The sequence below is a fragment of the Apostichopus japonicus genome, chromosome 21 (assembly GCF_037975245.1).
Source record: "Apostichopus japonicus isolate 1M-3 chromosome 21, ASM3797524v1, whole genome shotgun sequence".
Classification (NCBI taxonomy): Eukaryota; Metazoa; Echinodermata; class Holothuroidea; order Aspidochirotida; family Stichopodidae; genus Apostichopus; species Apostichopus japonicus.
Window position 1 is genome coordinate 17,341,414 of NC_092581.1, and position 19,950 is coordinate 17,361,363.

General features: G+C 36.9%; 1 protein-coding gene across 3 annotated transcripts in view; it reads right to left on the minus strand.

Moving 5' to 3' along the window:
* Positions 1 to 301: 301 nt before the first annotated feature.
* LOC139963102 (runt-related transcription factor 1-like) overlaps positions 302 to 19,950 on the minus strand; it is a 29,267-nt gene continuing 9,618 nt past the window's right edge. For 2 of the 3 annotated variants that reach the window (XM_071963616.1, XM_071963615.1), the window contains 2 exons: positions 14,016 to 14,195; positions 302 to 4,665 (listed from right to left, as the gene is read on the minus strand). In XM_071963616.1, the coding sequence (XP_071819717.1) occupies positions 3,770 to 4,665; positions 14,016 to 14,195 (1,076 nt within the window). In that variant the 3' untranslated portion in view covers positions 302 to 3,769. The remainder of the gene's footprint in view (positions 4,666 to 14,015; positions 14,196 to 19,950) is intronic. The other variant, XM_071963618.1, reaches the window with a different exon arrangement.

The window sequence follows — 19,950 nt, forward strand, 5'->3', positions numbered from 1 at the left end:
ATAATTACGTATGAAATTGTATTTACTACTGGTAGTGATAAACTCACAGTAATGTCATGATCTGCAGTCATAGACTGTTGCTTGGCAAGTTTCAGCAACGTCTGTTGACTTGGGCGTTGCTAGAGAACCCTAGGGTCCATTCATTTCAAACAGACTTTAATTTCTAATGTAAGCTATTTACAAAACATTATTTGCACTAACATGATATTGAAGTCCCCCCCCCCAAAAAAAAGGTCCCCTTCCCACCCCCCTCCTCCCAAGAAAATAAAAAGAAGAAAGAGAACCAAGAGTTGAGTTAATGTAGCTTTTATAACTTTTATTTAAAAAGGTCACAATATTTCTCAAAAGAAAATGTTGTGAAGTCAAGCTTTCTTACAAAATATGAACATAATACAAAAGGAAAATTTATCAAAATACTTTTAATGAAAGTTATGCAGCTTAAGATAAAAACAAAAAAAAAGGCAAAACAGAAACAGAGAAAGGGATGACATATACAATACTTGGAGAAGTATGCTGGCTTTGATCAAACTGGAAAAAAAAAACAAGATGGCAATACTTTGGTCATTTGTGTGCGAAATTTGACATATTTGTTGGATAAATGGAACTGTGAAAATTCATTGATTTTCGGTGATTTTTTATTAAAGCGAGTATGGTTTGAGCAACATTTGAATGATGCAGCTGCAGTCATCAATTTATTTGTCTTCTTTTTTTGTCTTCTTTTGTTTCTGTTGTCTTCTTTTGTTTTCTTATTCACCTTTTCATGTCTAGGCCAGTATACTCCTCCTACTGTACATAATACCTGTACATAATACCAACAACCAATGAGTTTATCCCAAGAACTACAAAAAAAAAAAATACCATTTGCTCCATAGCTGAAAGATGGGGAAAACAGTGAGGTAAACACCTTAGATTGCATTGCATGATTGAAACACATGGTTAAACCATGTAGCTCCAAGGTCATGCAATCTTATTCTCCAAGGATGCACCACCATGGGTATCCTATGGATAGTGGATACAAACATGTTATTTAGGGATACACAATACAGCTTGAAGGAAATGCCATGGCCAGTACCTGATGACAACATACAGATCAAAGGTTACACCATACAGCTCAAAAGTTAAACCATCTAGCTCCAAGGTTACACCATACAGCTCCAAGGTTTACACCATTTAGCTCCAAGGTTACACCACATAGCTACAATGTTACACCACATAGCTACAATGTTACACCATATAGCACCCAAGGAAAACCCATAATTATGTACTTTCATGGATACACCATGATGTAGCTCCAAGTTCATACTGATATCTCTAATCTCCAATACTGATGACGACATTGCTGTATAAAAACAAAAGACATCTTTATAAATTAAAGTGAAGGAAGTAAACACATATACAATAACAGTTCCATCCCAAAGTGTAGTAGGAAATATAGTAAATGATAGAAAAAAAAATAACTATTTGTACTTGCATGAAATCGATGTCGAAATATTCGGAAAAATAAAAAATCGTTTTGGTTACAATCTACTTGAGATGTTTTATGGTTCAATGCTTGGACAAGTGATGGTATGTAAGTAGAAATAACAATAAATGAATATTCAACAGGTCTGACCTCACTCACTATGGAAGGCCAGTAGTCAAAACCAGCGGACCTATTGTCCCAACAGACTTTGGAGGGAGTAATATTATAGGACTTTGGATGTGTCTGGAAGCATTGCATGCTGGGTATCATCTAACCACAGACTTATTTTGACCTTTTTGACCAATATTGGTACTGACATTTTTCTAATTTCAGTCAAATGATGGGGTAAAAAAACAATGAATTTTGGATGGAGAAACAGAAAGAGAAAACTAATTGCAGAGATAAAAAGAAGCCTCCTAGAAGGTAAACACATCACCCATGGATGACATTTTTATTTGGAATGTTTTTAGGTGATGTGATGATTATCTTCATTTAATCTAGCAATCTACAATTAATCTAAACACTACAATATAAGAGCACCATGTAACGCCGTAGAGGGGGGTATTAGCTTGTATGGATAATACCCTGAATTCAAAATATCAAAGATTTTAAAAGTGATAGATGTAAAAGTAACCCCTCACCCCCACATTCCCTCCATTTTTATTGAACATATTACATATCTCAGTTTTTGAAAGTCACAGCTAGAAAATAGTTGCAATTTTCCCAAAACTGCAACAAAAAGCCTGCAAAAACTTTTTGTCTCAAAAACCTAAATCAAAAACAGTAAGCAATAATCATTATACTTATAAATATTCAAAAGGTGACATTAAATTATCATATTTGGTTTATATACATTATCATAGCCAACAGTTAATTTTTTCAAGATAATTTAATATAAATTAAATATGGAAGTTTATGACAGACATCTTACAGGCCAGAGGTTATTTCGTTACCTCCTTAGTGTATTTAATAAAAAAAAAAAATGTGAGTGTCTGGGTATACATAAGTATGCATAGGTGAAAAGGCCACAATAGTGCCTGCATATCTAAATAGCATATTTCTTGATTGACTTTTGGCAACAGTTGTTTATCACAAGTCACACAGGACAGGGAATATTTGACGAGAGAGTACAGATATTTTATGATTTACAATTCTGTAAGTTTGTCAAAATCATGACAACTGCTCTCTAAGCTCCATCTGTTTTTATCTGCATTTTTTATGTCTGTGATCCTTTGACAACAAAAAAGGGTTAAATGACATCAGGTCTCCCCCCAACAAAGAAAAAAAAAAAGCAATTAGAAACCAAATTCAAATGTCTCCGAATATGTACAAAAATAGTCATTTTCTTCCAACCCTTTCAGTGGACTTTTCTAAAATACAATGTTGATAAAAAGTACTGACAAAATTTTGCAAAGTCGGACAACTTTTCCAACCTCTAGAGCGGCCATCTATGAATACTTTGGTACAAGCTGTCCGTTGTCTGAACAAAGACATAACAGAGATATCTTCAGAATCATATAATATCCCTTAAACTCCTCCTATATACAATAAAATACCAAACCACAAAATACGGCAAGTTCCACACAGATGTGAAATTTCTTGGCATTTAATGCCTCAAAGAAAAACACAAGAAACATGAAATAATAACAACAGAAAATATGAGAATGGTAGGATCAATCTACCCACCCCACCCCACCGTACCCACCCCACCTTTCCTACCCCTATCCCCAACTAAAGTCTTCACTAAACATAGATCCATTTCCCATGATGAACTATGCTTTTGAGATTCATCTAGATATTTACAAAAATACTTAGCTTTCTTTCCACACAAAAATATGAAATGATTTTACAAACAGTGATCAGCTTTAATACACTCCTCCCACTTTTGTTTTTTTTTGGAAAAACACTGAAATAAATAAAAACAGGGAGGTTTTCAAATAAAAACAAAACCATCCAATTAGCAGGACAATGACCAGAACAAAGCTGGTCTTAATGCACAGAAGTAGATGAAGCTTTTAATGTTCAAATAAATAATCCATTGCAGATGGTTTTTAAGGCAGAGTTTGCTGATTGCGAGATCAAACTGAACAAAGAACATCAAAAAACAAAACAAAAAAAACAAAATTAATCCAAGATGAATCTCTTGAAGAATCAACAAGGTGCGGTTGGCTGACATAACCCTCGTCCAAAGGGACTTCACAGAAATGGTGGACTAAACATTGATCCCAGTTACTTTAGAAGCACTGTTTTCTTCTTCTCCTACATAGAAGCATCTTTTTTTACCATCGCCAGCCTCTCTCTCTCTCCTCAATAAGGTCTCCAAACGTCCTCTCTTTTGATATCTTCCATAGCCGCCATTTGATGGCTCAACGTGATGGGTGGATTGACATCTCCCAGGAGGGGGTTGACAGGGCTGTGATGGTCCAGGCTGGCCATTCCCATACCCAGTTGGATCCCAGCTGTGGCAGTGTTAGTGGGGTTGGTATGAGGTGGAGTACAGTAAGGTGGCAGGGAGACAGAAGGGTCGACGGGGAGGTGAGAGATCGTCTCGGTGGGCGTGTCTCTTGTTCGGTCGTCCATGTCGAGATCGGCCTTTTCCTCTTTCATGCCCCTCCCGCTCGACGACGGTAACATTTGCGGTACATTGGCGGAACCCTCGTAGAAGGTGTGGGATGTCGGCGAGGTCATATACAGATGAGGGTACAGTTGATAGGATGGTGACCCGGGCAAGAAAGACGGCGATGTCAATGATCCAGAAGGGTTCTGACTAGCAGTGAAAAGATCTTGGGATGAAATGGATGCAAACGGGTTTTGCGCCACTTGGAGGTATCGGCTGGAATCCATCATACTGGGAGACATGACCTGCATAGAGGAAGTGGTTGGGAAATTAGCTCCAGTGGTTGCGCTTGGGTAGATGAACCTGTCCTGTGTTTGTTGGTTCAGATATTTATGATCATTTTTTGTGAAGTTTGTCCCGTGCAACGTATTCGACTCGGTCACTAAGGGCTGCAAGGTAGTCAACTGATTGGACGAGTCCATCGTCCTCTCAATTTTGACGGGAACAATTTGTGTTGACGAATCCGGGACGGACAGAGCTTGCGGTATTTGAAGCGAACTGGTCGTCTGAGGAGGGTAGAAACTTGTTTGGTATGAGTATCCCCAGGATGATCCCGGCCTAGTCACTGCTTGTTGTTGAGTATTGTCTGAAAGATCAAAAAAAAGGTGATACCATTGTCAGTATGCATCAGCCATTGTACTATCAGGTTATGTTCAGTTCAATGACTTGATTTCATTAACACAGTTTCTATTATCCGAGTCATCATTGGCTGCATAGCTAGGACAAAAAACAGACAGCTCAGATAAACTGATTTATTAAAACTTAGAGGTATCACAAAATTCATTGTTTATAACTAATATTTATTTAGGCAGTACATGAGAACCATATTGTCCCCAGCCCCCTCCCCCCCCCCCACCCCACTGCCCCTAAGTCTGACCATTCAACTCTATATGAAAATAGTCTTTAAGGGCCAGTCCTTTAGCATGTGAACCGGGCCCAAAGCCGCAGAGGGGTGAGGCATTCTGGGAGGAGGGACAACAGAGATGTATGTATCCCTTTACACACCATCCATACAAGCCAGTTTGGGTAGTTGCCAAAATTGCTATGACCTCTCAAGTTAAGTAAAGGTCAACTTTGATTATCCAAGCATAAAAGTATTCTTTTCAAATTAGGAACTCAAAAACTGGCGAACCCAAAAGCTTTGTCAATAGACACAAGAATGGGACTACCAGTGAGTAGTGGTATTCAGTAGTTCATCATATCCTGTATTCTTGTAAAAGCACTTAAGTTCAAACACAACAGACTGAATAGTTTATTTATTGAATGTGTCATCAAAGACAATTGATACAGTGTTAAACCTTTGACGACGGGCTTCATTTGCTCAAAACTCCAAGGTAACAAGTTATGTTGACTGATGGTACCATATAACACCAACTTGTCCTTTTTCTTACAATCTGGAATATGTTCTGTTGAATCAATAGTGTTGCCTTTTCTTTTCTTTCCTTCAAACATACATGTTTTGTTTACTAGAACTAAAATGATTTCCAAAAATTACATTGAACTTTTTACATCATCCCTCTTGAACAGTTCCTCTTTTTTTTTTGAGGTCAGCGAGGCAAGTAGGGTTTTCTTGGTAACTTTTGGCTGCTTGTCAAGTAGCCTTTGCAACCTTTACCTATCTGTCAGGATTATGTTACCAGCTTTCATAATACAACTTAGCTAGTGATGTGCTGCTACTGCATCTAGTACATGTTCAAATCTAACTAAAGGTAATCAAAAAAAAAATCAAACTATAACTCTGTGATCTGTCTTAAAGATAATTTATAAATGTGATTTATTACTACCACTTATCCCTGATTATCTATATAACCCTACTCAACCAAAAAAAAAAAATTGAATTCCTTCCTTCCTACCTACACTGCACATCATAATTTAATCCATATAACCTGGCCATGGGCTGAAAGTTCAGCCAACCCTAGCAACATATGGTTTCACCTTAAGTATTCAAGTTCATGCTGACAGTCAATAACTTGTGATTGCTGATCTATTTCCTATCTATACCGGCTATTTCCAGGAAAATATTTGCATACAATTTGATTGGCTAGGGACTCTACAGTAGACAGATTCTAGTAGTGATATCTTACACTTGTCTCGGCTTTTTAACAGTCGAAGGAAATCATGAGTGGGAAATGATTTAACTAGTACTACCCTCAGTGAAACCAAAATGATACAAACTACTGGTGTAAGACTAACTTGAAATTCGGGCACATTCAGATCTTATCAGGGAGTTGTTGACCTAATGCGCCATTGGTTTCCAACTGAGAAAACATTTCAATATTGCTCTTATTCTAGTGACAAGATAACACAGGTAGACCATGGTCATCAGAAAATAACCGTTTCCGTCTGTAGCTATTATGACTCCAATTATGTACTAAACATAGATGCAATGTTTTTGTATTGGGATGCCATGCATTCAGAATACTAAGTGGTGTATTCACTCTCCCAGGAAAGAAACAGACACCCCCCCACCCCCACCCCCTCTTGTACCCGGCATCTCCCCTCCAACAATAGCCTTTGTGAGTATAACCCCACCCCAACTCTTCCCTAACAATATCCTTTGTGAAGACTCCTTTGCAAAAACCAATCCAAGTTCAACTTTTCAACCATCCTTACGCAATCACCACTGATGGTGTTATATATAAATGCCCATATAGACACTGGTGTACTTTTGTGGTACCTATTAACTGTTAGTCATCCATTGTGTAAATAGTTTTTGTGAATCTATTCTACTCAATGTACTGACCCCATGATTCACAGACTCCTCAAGGATCTTTAATTGTCACAATTTCCCTTTAGAATTTTATTACCTTACTGTCCCGATTTGTTGAGCAACAGAGGTGAATCATGGATGATGCAAAGTGAATCCTCACAGAACAAGAACTAAACTGTTATTCCACATGGACATTCAGTAGCACCCCTTCTTATTCTACTGCATAAAAGCCACATACTGCCCTCTATTTGTAGATTTCAGTCATTTGACTTCTTCCAAGTTAAATTAACTGTACTGTGTTCTTGCTTTTTGATTCCCTTGCAAATGTTGATGCAAATCCCTGGCTAATCTCAATTAAAGCTTTTAATCCCCATTTGGCACTGAAATGTCACCTGTGTTATTAATATATACCCATTTGTTAATTTTTTTCAACAAAGTATATAATGGTATACCTTTTTAAATTCTACAGAAATGCAACTCGCACAAATTCGACTTTCCTTGCTTTTGGTCTAACAACCTAAAGCAGCTTTTAGGTTGATTTTGAAGGAATTGTTCAAAGCTTCCTGATAACAAACTCTTGCTTCAATGTTGATCAATGGCCTAATGAGTCAAGATTCATCTTAAATAATGAAGGAAAATGTGATTCAAACAAACAGGAAATTTGTGTCTTCTAAAAGAGAGACAAAAACTGTTAACAAACGTGTCTTTATGTCCAGTACCAAACCCTTTTTGTGTACTGTAGGTAAACTTCATACAAGTTAGAGGGCCTGTTGTAAATTTTGTTTCAAAGTTTTGATACAAAGTTTGGCCTTCAACAGTGTTTCTATATACGGTTACTGATGCGCCATGCATTCATCACATTGTCCACTTATGAGTGAACTTCCTGTGTGCAGTCAAGCACAAACACAGTAATGGCACTAGAATCTATACAATCACCATGCCACTCACAGGTGTTAGCTAGCCTACAGACAAGTACAAACAAAGGTATAGGGAACAGCAGAGAATTTAAAGAGTGACGCTACCAGAATCTATGGAAATGACTAAATGAGACTACCATAGGACACAGAGAGACCTGTATAGGAAACGCACATGAACTCCAGTAGTTGGTTACATATATGCAGTTACGTAAATGTAATAAAATATTACAGTGTTGACCCGAAACCCATAATTATTAATTACGAGTCGAACACATCAGTTGACTTCTGAATTTAAATCTTGCATTGAAGATTAAACTCCAGTAGTTGGTACATATAAAATTTATTACAGTGTTGACCCGAAACCCATAATTATTAATAACAAATCAGTTGACTTCTGAATTTAAATCTAGCATTGAAGATTAAAAGGGGGACAATGAAGCCAAACATGATGTTTACAGCTTATATATGACAGAAATCTTGCTACACAACAATTAACAACTCCCCCCCCCCCCAAGTAGCTAGGGAAAATCTTGCTCGGTTTGGGAGATGACCTAGTTTAATAGTCGTATCCAGGCATTGTCTTTATGTAAATCTGTGAATGTCATTATGCCAATTGGATCTGAAAATCTTGTTACTTTGGGATCTGAAACCTGCTACTTTTTCTTTTCGTACTTCCAAGTCGATATGTTAAAGGTGTTGACATGGAAACCGCTGCCATCATGAGGTCATGTTAAGACCTTCAGTATTTCAGATTTGACAGCATTTGCAAAACCCATCTCCATTATCAAAAAAATTAATATCGTAATGCAAAATAAAAGAACAACATAAGAAAAATGAAACACAGGCGGCTTGATGATGTCATATTTAGACTTGATCAAGTCTTCAGCCTTTTTTGAGAAGGATCATCAAATCTGTGATAATCTCCAAAATGGAATACAATTTTTCTTAGCAGCTTGGATTACAAGTTGTTCATAGCAATTATCTCTATCCAAACAATCATTAATGGTGTTAGGGTTCTCTTTCTCTCTCTCTGTTGTTTTAAGACAAATTGTTTGCTAAAGGACTGGCTGATTGGTAGTTTTTGGACTCGTTAAATTCAAAATAAATTACCTGACATAGTACTACAAGAAAAAAGGCTGAATTTGAATTTCAGTGCCATACTACAGTACGAAACCATGGTTACATTTATAAGTCATTAGAAATAAATCCTAATGAAAACAACTAGATTTCAAGATGAACCCATTTCGGAGGGCGACTTAATTATCTGTGTACTCATGTGGGAGTTTAAATACTGTATGCAGCAAGAATGTGGACTAATGTAATACTTTAACTAGATTACAATAGCTATATTGTATTCGCAAGTCCCTCAATCATTTCAGAGAAAATCAAAGGAAATGCAATTAATGCTACAGAAAGGCAGCATACAAAATTAGTTGGGGATTTCCCCACGACTACAAACCTTCATACAGAATTTTTCAGTATTGGCTACGGTACAATAGAAACAGGGAAGTGCGTGTACCAGTAACTTGCTTGTCTCCAGGCACAATGGTAATTGTCGTACCATAGGTAATATTACAAATGTTGGTTTTGTCCCGTTAATACCAGTCACAGCTTTATGAAAGGTTATTACAAAACCGTTAGAAACATCTTCAAGTGATTAACAGTGTTAAAGTTGTGTTAAAGGTTAAGACAATTAACACACAGATGACATATACTTGGCACAGTTTGAATATAATGCATATATGCATTTACAGGTTTAATACAGAACACAAAAATGGCGAACTGCATTATATCCAACGGTTGTTTTTTTTTCCTCGACGATTGACAGTCTTCTGGGGTTTTTTTTTTGTACGTAATTTAATATATACTTAAACAAACAGTTCAACTTTGATGACATGATACATGTTTGAGATTATAAACATTCACACTGTAACAATATCTACTACATAATTAAACAGACTGCGCACATTCATAGCAAGTTTGATTGCAATAAAAAGTATCGAAACTACCAGCAACAAACTACTTTCTGTAAACCGAGTAGGAGCTGTACTGACGTTCTACCGCCAAAGTACAAGATCACCCTTCACTATTCAAAAAAAGTGCACGAGAGGTTTCTTTGAACTCCGCAGTAGATTCAGGTTTCTTCCATTTTAATTACTCCGACTTTTCCCAGACCCTCATTTTCTTCTAATTTATATAGTAATTGCCCGCTCGAAGCCAGTTTGTCTCACTGATAAGTACAACACACTTGCTCTTTTTAATTTCAATCACAGATTCTTAGGCTAGCACGCACTTGAGCGCTCCATCCTCTCATTTTTTGTTGTTGAACCTTCCGGCTACATTTCGCCAAAAAACAAAACAAAAACATTTTGATTTCCTTCCTTCCCCCAGACGGCCTATCATTTTTTTTACTTTTTCTGAAGAAACAACCACCCTGGAAAAACCAGAATGCATTATACCCATCCCACTTAACGTCGGAGCGGAGTCAACGAACTATTCCACGAGAGAACGATGCACTTGCTGAAAACAAACAACCAGCTATCCAGAAGGACACCCCCCTTTCAATGTATTTCATGCTTAGTGGCTCCGGAGTTCATTGCATTCTGGACTTAAAATAATTTTTCTCCAAAGCATTTAGACATTACGGGCACATTTTATCATTTACCCTGTTTTTTAAGCTATACTTTTAGTCAGACACAGCTGTGCTGTTTACAATATCCCCCTTAGGCTGGGTAACCGTGGGACTGAGTCTTGGGAGTTAGGGCTGCAGACAATTTGGAGTCGCTTCCAACAAAAATTTCAGCCACTTGGGGCGATTCGCTTGTTCGGTAGCTAACACTTATCGAATAAAATATTGAAGCCTAGAGGCACCGCAAATGTGCAACACACACCTAGGCTAGCAGGCTTTCGCCAATAGCTGGGCAGGCCAATGACATCCTAAGACTAGAGAACTGATTTTTGCCTGGAACTATGATAAATCAATGTTAAACATCAAGAACTTGCAATGAAAAGATCATCCATGATTATTGATTGATGCAAGACTATGTCCTAACTGAGAGGGTGAGGGGGGGTGGATGGTGGGGTGGAGGGTTAACTTGAAATATGGAAGCTAATAGGCATGTTTACCTGTTTGAAATTAAATTAAACAAAATAGTACGGACAAGTGCATGCAGGATAATATTTAATTTGAGTAATTTAAAGAATATTAGAAAAGGATTTATTTCACAATTTTGTGAGGATTAATTTTAGTTTATTGCAGATTATTGGGGCCACATTGCAGATCTTTAAGAGATACTATTGAATATTCATGATAAATCATGATTAATCACTTGAGAAGCTCAGTAATAATGATGACATTACTATATGTGTAAGGAATATTACATTACAGAATAATTACTACTGAATATTTATAAGTTCACCAATCAAAAGGACAAATGCAGAAATTAGTCATTACTAGTCAATCAATGCATCAACTTGGGTAGCTGGAAACAGAAACAAAGGAGAGCACACTGAAGCAGCTGGAACTACAGAACTATTCACATGTGTATTATGTGCATGGATATATTCATGGATATATGCACATATGTATTATGTACGGTACATGGATATATGCCTGGATATATGCACATGTGTATTTTGTGCATGGATATATTCATGGATACATGCACATATGTATTATGTATGGATATACTAGATAAAAGTTGGGAGGACTGGAACAGGAACATAAATTGGGAAAGAGATAAGGAGACAGGCAAAGACAAGCAGTAACAGGAATGGGGTGATGAGAGGGACATACAGCAGACCAGGAATACCAACAGACTGGAGGGTCAAGGAATAGATGCTGCAGACATGTGTGTACATAAAATGGGAAAAGTGTCGAGGACAGATACAGTTAATCAACTAGGAATGGGATAGGAATGGGATGGGAATGGGATTGGGAATGGGAGGACAGCAGACTAGAAGTGAGAAGGGGAATTAGGACTAGAACAGCTCAAGTCTAAGTCATGTAAAATCTACACTCATTGAAATATATATTTCTTTCTTCCAACAAAGTTTCTTCCTTTTTTTTAATTTTTTTTATTTACTACACTTCACGTACAGACTGATTAATCACAAGGCTTATAATACACATCCTTCTTTCCAAAGGTACAGAATGAGGAAGCCATATTGTATTCAGTCCCTTTTTTTTTTTCAGCAAACAATTTCCCTTCAGGAAGGCGTATTTTTTATCATCAATGTCACAGGGGATAATTTGCCTCACGATTAGTCCTTATCAAGGCTGGAAGCAATCGTTGACCTATGAACAATTAAAGGCAAAGATTCCACCCTACATACTACGCACACTGCCAGATAAACAGAAACAACTATTTGTGATACAAACATTGTTTATATAGTGAATAGTGAACCAACACCATTCATTTAAAGTCTTAGCATTTACACACCAGTTGTTTACAGCTTTTCTAGGAAGTAAAGTTTAGATGTACAGGTGCAAAGTTTACAGTTCGGTCGCAAATAATTACATTCAGGTAAAGAAAACATCAATTGGCAGACTTTCAAGACTGAAGTCACCATAAACTGGGTGGCGTTAAAATTTCCAACGTTTGATGTTTGACGAGGTGGAAAGTGTATTCACAAACTTTATCAAACAGTTCTATTGTTAAGGCAGTGGTTCGAACCAAGTTCACTGAAGTTGATCCACAAGCAGTTCAATAATACAATACTGCTTGCAGAGTCTATTTCTCAACCAGAAATCAGGACCTCTCTATTACTATGAGAACAATGATATTACAGGAAAACAAGATAATTTGCAGAGTGGAAAAGCCTTGACCTTTCAAACTCAATGGGGCTTGACCTTTTACACCTGTGTTGACCCTGTGAGTGATGTTATAATCTGCACTAATTGATGTAAATACTTCTCCAGATTACCTTTCAACCTATCCACAGTCACTGAGATTTTTTTGATTTTTTTTGGAAATCTACCCACATAAATTAAGACACAAATTGAACTCAGTTTTTTTTTTTCTATGGGGGGGTCTGCGGGTATATCTTGGTGTTTCTGACAGAAGGAGACATTTAATAACAAGTAGGCCATAAATACCATGATCATGACTAGAATAGTTTTCTCCTCCGACCTCCTTAATTTCCAGATGGTTGAATGATGTAGATGATAATATTGCATACAGCATCACATAACCTTCTTTATTTATTTTTAAAATCAACTCCCCCCACCCCCAACCCCCCCCCCCCCCCGCTTTGAAATTGAGTCATTATGTTGCTTTAACCAGGACCCACAATTTCACAAAATTAAGCTTGATTTGAGGCTTAAATTAACAACTTCTAGCCATCAAAATTATGAACCTAGTATCAAGTTTGTGTTTCCAACCCTCACCCTTTAATGTATAACTAACCCCTGCCACCCACCCCACCATCCCCTTACCCACCTTGCAGGTAAATGACTCAAAAAAATGCCCAAATTATTACAAGATTTAACTGGGGCAAATTCATGTCACGGTTAGCATACCACTACAGAATGCCTGATGCTGCAGCCTTGTTATCAATCTTGTTGGTTTATTTATTTTTCCAGATTCCTCCTGGCCTCTTATCACAATCTCCTCCACCATTAAACTTTGATGAGAGATATGTAAGTGAACCAGGAGAGAGAGAGAGAGTGTAAGACAGAGAGGGTTGCATTAACCATGTATTAGTTATGGTGACCTCCATGTGAACCCAGTACAAGACCGGCTACCAGTTCCGTGTAGAAGCTGTGCAGTGTCTATGTTCTATGTTCGGTCACAGTATGCAGCTCTCTTAACAATGTCTTATTAACTGTAACATCAGTCGCAATACATTAGAAGCACATTTTGGTCTTTGGTTTTTTTTTCACTTAGAAAGTTTTAAGACCCCTTTTCAAAACTGCATTGAGGCTTAAAGCTGTAGCAATTGTGAATATTCAGTAAAGATAATCAAACTTTTGGCAAGTAAACCTAGGATTTTTGTTTCCCAAAAAAGACAGCAAACAAAATGATTTTTATTAAGTACTGCTCCAACAACACTCACAATTATCTGATAGGTCTGATTGAAATTTAGCATATAACAATATTTCATACTTTTGATAAATATGACTCTTATGTTTTCTTTCAAAAATTGTGTTTTACTTGATTTTTTCCATACGGTGGCAAAATTTACTTCATCGGCTGGGTGCTAAAATGAGTTACGGAATTAACCACCATTCCTCCATAATTACCGTGGCAACCCATGTAAAAGTCTATGGCTATATCATTGACAGAATTTGTTGTAAAATATATTTACCAAGAAAGCTGCTGGTGGTGTTTATTCCTCGCACTGCACAAGACGGAGATGACTGTTGCGGCCTGCATGCAACGTTAGGAAAACTGTGCAATTCTGATAATCTATCGCTAAAAGGGAGGGCAGTGTTTGGTAAAGGTGCTGGAATGCCACGGGACTGATCATCAAGCTTTGGTCTATGCCCTACAAAAGAAGCAGAACAGATAAAGAATTCCAACACACATATCAACCAATTTGTGGGTAAATGTGGACAAAATATCAAACACTTTGTAATTACTTCTTCTGGCCGATATGGAATAATTGGTGAGTTTTGACAAGATTATCTGTAATTAGATGTTAGTGAGCGCCTCTTAGTTCTCATGCAGTAAGACTAAAATGTATTAATTCAATATGTGACATATTTTGTATATGTGTCATGCGACACAATTAATGTACACGTTAACACTGTCAGCCACAACTACATCGACACAAAACAGACTGTTAGTCAGTTACGTACAATTTAGCCAATTGCATTACTTAGTAGTAGACCCAGACTCCTAAGTGTGTATTACCAGATTCAAGTACTTAGTAGTATGCCACTAGCAGCAGAGACTGCCTGCCTGGATATAACCAGGGCTCTCCCTGTTTAACATGTGTAAGAGCAATGTAGTAATCACATATTAGAATGTCTAACACCTAGTTCACCCTCCTCACCTTTTAGTAAGCAATGGAAGTAGATATATTAAACACCCCTCCCATATTCACTGTGACATCTGTGTGCCACTGGTTCAAATGACAAATCCTCTTATTTTTTTTATTATCTTTCAACAATTCCAGCTTGATACTTAACAGTTGACTTGCCCATTTCCTGCTAACCTATTCATATTCACCAATTTCATTGCAACCGGCTCAAGCTTTTAATCAATACTCTCTTTGTATTGGTCGGGCACGGAAGCTGCAGTTGAAAAGGGAGGCAATCGGTTTGATCAATGGGTGCTCAGTGGGGTACATCTCATGCTCTACTGAGCCCCATATGAGTGAATAAGGGCACACATTTTGATGACCAGCAGTAACCCCCCTCCAGTCAATTCTACCTTCAAAATAATTTTCTCTGACTCACAGGATGTTGTCCTACTCTGCAATAACTTTTCTTTCTTTGTTAACTTGCGACAGATTTTTGCTCTTTTCTTAAAGATGAATTAGTCTAGACCAGCCACTTCCTGTAGGTATAGTGAATTCCATCAACTTAACACATCAAAATTCAGGACAAAGTTCACCATACGAGAATGTAACAAATTCTGGCATTGTTTATCAAAATTATTTAAAACTACACACAATGTGTAGTTGTGCAATGCAGCAATCATTCAAACTATTTTTATATTTTTATACCTTATAAGCAAATTTTAAACTAAGTAAATTACAAGGCTAATTACTTTTCCAGCTATCTATCGACAATATTCCGATTATCTGTCCACGAGTGGGGTGACTTACTTATGAAGCTGAAGTGAAATTGATTGTATCAATTCATCGGAACAATTTGGCTAAGGTTCAATCCAACTTGTTTCCTTGAATGTTTTCATTACAAAGAAAGCCTACCAAACCAAATGGTTCCCGTTTATTGCAATTCCGTTTGTTATCACTCTCAGGCTGTTAGGTCTTTCAACCCACTAGTGCGTGAAACCTTAACAAAGCTTCAACGATCAATTGCTTTATGTCCATATTTCAAAAAAACTTTTCAAAATATTAATATCAAGGACTTTTATTCTACTGAGAGATGGAATCACAATTACAAAATATTTCTTTCTTATGGCTTTCTGTGGTTAAGAAATGCGATATAATTAAAATTGTTTTCATAAATATTTCAAAAGTCTCTGAGCGAGCTAAATTCTACAGCTAACTTTATGAAAGTGTAATTTTTTTATTCAAAGTCTACTGACAGTTTTGTTGTCGTAGACCTTGGACTGGCAAATTGGAAAATACAGAGCACGGAATGGTTGTAAAACTGAGGCTCATACAATCTGTGACACTATACTAAAACAGTAACCTTTGACATTAAATACTACAAAGCAAATCAATTAAGCAAACTACCTGAACAGCACTGAATATTAACGACTTTTGTAATTAACCAATCGTTTCAAGTGTCGTGAGAGTGCGCCCATAGAGATCTGTAACTTATAAACTTTGATCTCTAAGACGTGGAAGTGACCTGAAACTTTCTTAACAACCCAAAAGCAACAACATCAACAGAGCAACTGCGGCATATTGTGATGAAAATATGCATCCATGCACTTCTTGTATGAGAATGAAAGAGCACTTTAAAGTACTTTTAAACACTGATCGATTTTGAGTCTGTGATCTTCAAATTTCAAAACCACACCCTCAACCTTCGCTTCTTTTCTGACCCACTACTGAACAATAACTATGAGCAGCTTTTCGGTCCACATTCATGTTTTGTTTTTTCGTAGAAAATTTTATTTTAGGATCCCTGCAAGTTACAGCACCCCGGCCAAAATCTAGAGAAACAGCTCTGAAAAACCGGTTCCAGATTAGAGAACCTCTGGACTTTCATCAACTGCCCATAAAATTCCATCCTTAATTTTCACCCTATTCTTTCTGCCATTAAATCAAGTTTATTTGTTGATCATGCTGTACCATGTTTGTTGACAATACCCTATCCACATCTGCATAATGTCCTTGGCAACACTGCCAAGGCTAACAACTTTTACTACTAGCTGTCAGAATCTGACCAGTAGTAGCCAGGCCAAGGCCATTTGACCACTCATTCCTGCATATGGTCAAAAATGCCTATGGCTATGGAAAAAAAAAGTCCCTGATAAACTTGTCAAACAGGGGGGATTAATTGACATAAAACAAGAACACCACAATTGCATGGCCTTACACTTGGTGGTTTAGGTATAAGGCTAGACTGTTGTATAGGCTATATATAGGCAGCAACATAATGAAGTATTGTGTAGGTTTCTCTGCACATTACATAAACTGTGGTGTACTAAGCCAGTTATGACATAAATCACCATCTACAGTACTGAACACACTACACAGTGAGCGACCAAAAGGGAAAGAAACTTAAATCTACTGACATTTGGGTTCTCCATCATAATTAATTCTTGAATTTCTAGTTCAGAGACATGACAGTGCAGTATGGAAACATCCTACATGCTCATAATATATTATCACAGCCTTTATTTGTTTCAATGGAGAATTCATTTGTAGTAATTAACTGCTATGCTATAAATGACTGGTTTTATTACTGATTAGTGGACAATACCACTTTGATCATCTTTGTGATTGATGGACTACTTGTTATAGAGCAAGTTTCAGACCATGCATGCAGACTACATACACTGGTTTAATACCTTATCAGCCTACACACCCTCCCCCCCCCCCCCTCCCCCTTCCAAAATAAAATATGTATTTTGAAAGATATCCTAAAATCAACAAAATCAATTGTTTAGTGACGGTGCTACATTATAAATACAAAGTCTGTAATTTAGTGTAATAATTCATATGTAGATGTATGCAGTTGTGTATGTTAACTTTTATTTACAAATTCGTAACATTAACTGGAGGCTGCTTTATTGGGAACCGTTCCGATAACTACCAAACAGATTCTAAATCTATAATGTTTCTTTACATATTTGCCAATTTGCTATTGCCCTGTACTATTCCCTCCTTCGTGTTTCATAAAGGAAAGGAATTTCTTAAATATTCACCTTAGTTTTCTTCCATTTGCTTGTAATATGTTTATAACATTTATAATAATAATAATGATAATAATAATAATAAATGAGACTTATATAGCGCCAAATCAGTAAACAAAAGTTACTGCTCAAAGCGCTTTACAGAGAAAGTAAATTAATTTACAAAAGAACAAGTGAAAAAAAGTGATTTATCACCATGACTGCATATTTTTTGGGGGAAATTACTTGTTTAATGGTGTGTTTATTTAAAACGCATGTGATATGACTATACTCTGGCAAATAGAGACACAATAACAAAGCTTTTTGTCAAGTTTTCATTTTACTAGATGCTAAATTGCAAGAACCTATAACATATTAGAGGAAATTCAAAGACTGTTTACTTCTTCCACAATTTTCATTTTCTTGCTGATTTTGCACAATTCTTAGAAGCACCTTGTTCTGATCAATGTTTTAATGCACTATTCAATAATAAATAACATCCCGTCACAAATTAGCTACACTTGTCAAATGTCTATGCTCTATGTATGTTACTATTATATAAAAAAAATATAAATATCCAGTAGAACAACCCTGAATGCTATTAACATCAGTCAATGATATATTTATACCAAAGTTCACCCCTCTCTCTCTCTCTCTATCCCTCTCTCCTTCATAGTGAGCTGAAATTTATTCCATATGATCTTGAACCTAAAGTCATCAAATCCCAGCTTGCATTTGTTTATCCTAACAGCTTGTCCAACAGGAACTGGCCTATATCTCTACAACCTCTCTCTTTCGACCAGGCCAAGGCCATGCAAACACTACACCTACTCATAAATTCACTTTAGTCACTCTCCCATTTTTAGTGACCGGTCACCTCCACACTCTGATAAGCTACTAGGAATAGAGCGAGATAATAATCCAGTTCTTTTAATTTCTTTGTTTCGTTTTACCCTTTTTTTTTTTTTTACAATGTATGACTGACCTTAAGGTCACACCATGCAGTTTTTGATTGTTTCTACAGTTGCTAGAGATCAATTCCCTGTTTGCTAATAACAATTTAGCACTTCTCTTCATCAAAGTTTGTTTTGCTTCCATTAAGGCTTCCTTTTTTTTTGGCTGTTTTATTCAGATTTTACTTCTACAGGACTAATTTTTTTCCCTTCCCTTTAACAAATTTTACAGGTCAGTGCACAAAGGTTAACTGTCTATGTCTATAACAATGATGAATAGTACTTTTACTATTCACATGATTTTTATTGGTTTTTCAAAAATAGCTACTGCCACGTACATATATCCTGTAACTCTTAACCATTCTGAAGAGATGTGAGATAACACATCAAAGCTGAATGTAAATCATGTACTAGAAATTGAAATTGCCATCTTCCTCTACCACACCCCTAAATGGCAACAGCCCTTCACATACTAGTACTGTACTACCTCATGGGAATGAGACACACACATACACACACAGTCACTGGAACATACAGCAAGACAGCAGCAATGCACTGCAGCATTAATAACTATCACCATAATATGCAGCTAAAATCAGCTTGGACTTTTAACCCCTGCCATGTCACTGTGGTTTCTCCATTTCCAGGAACTCTCGATATTCCGACCAATCAAATTGCATTCTACTCCAATAGCGACTGCCGTCTATATATGGAAGCTCTAAGGAGATACCCAGCTCATACTTCTGGAGAGCTGATGTGTAGAGAGGGAAGATGGGAACCGATGATTTATGGGATGAATAAAAATCACCCTTGGATGTCAGGCTGAGCCAAAAACTGAGGAGGATATTATGTCCCATGCCACAGCGGCCTCTTTCAATCCTATTCCTTTTAAAGATTCAGCCAAACTGAGGAGGATAATATGTCCCATGCCACAGCGGCCTCTTTCAATCCCATTCTTTTTACAGCTTCTAACTGGTCTTCTTCAAATGCTCATTTTCAAGATAAAATGGTTTTGAGGAAAATATCAAAATGTCAAATCTAAAATTAGTAATGTATTTGACGAGGAAGGATAACACCTGCCAGGAATGTCATTGGTCGATATCTTCATGCACTGTCATGCACGAAGGTTGTGGGATTAATTTAAATTAATTAACGCTACTTATTATCATAACACAACATTTTTTTTTCTTCTCTTTTTTTCCACGATACAGGTTTGTTGTTTTTCATCATCGGTTATCAGCTTGAGACTGTTTGCATATTTAGGCCATTTATCTTCAGTTCCGATTTAATCAAAATAAATTTTGAACA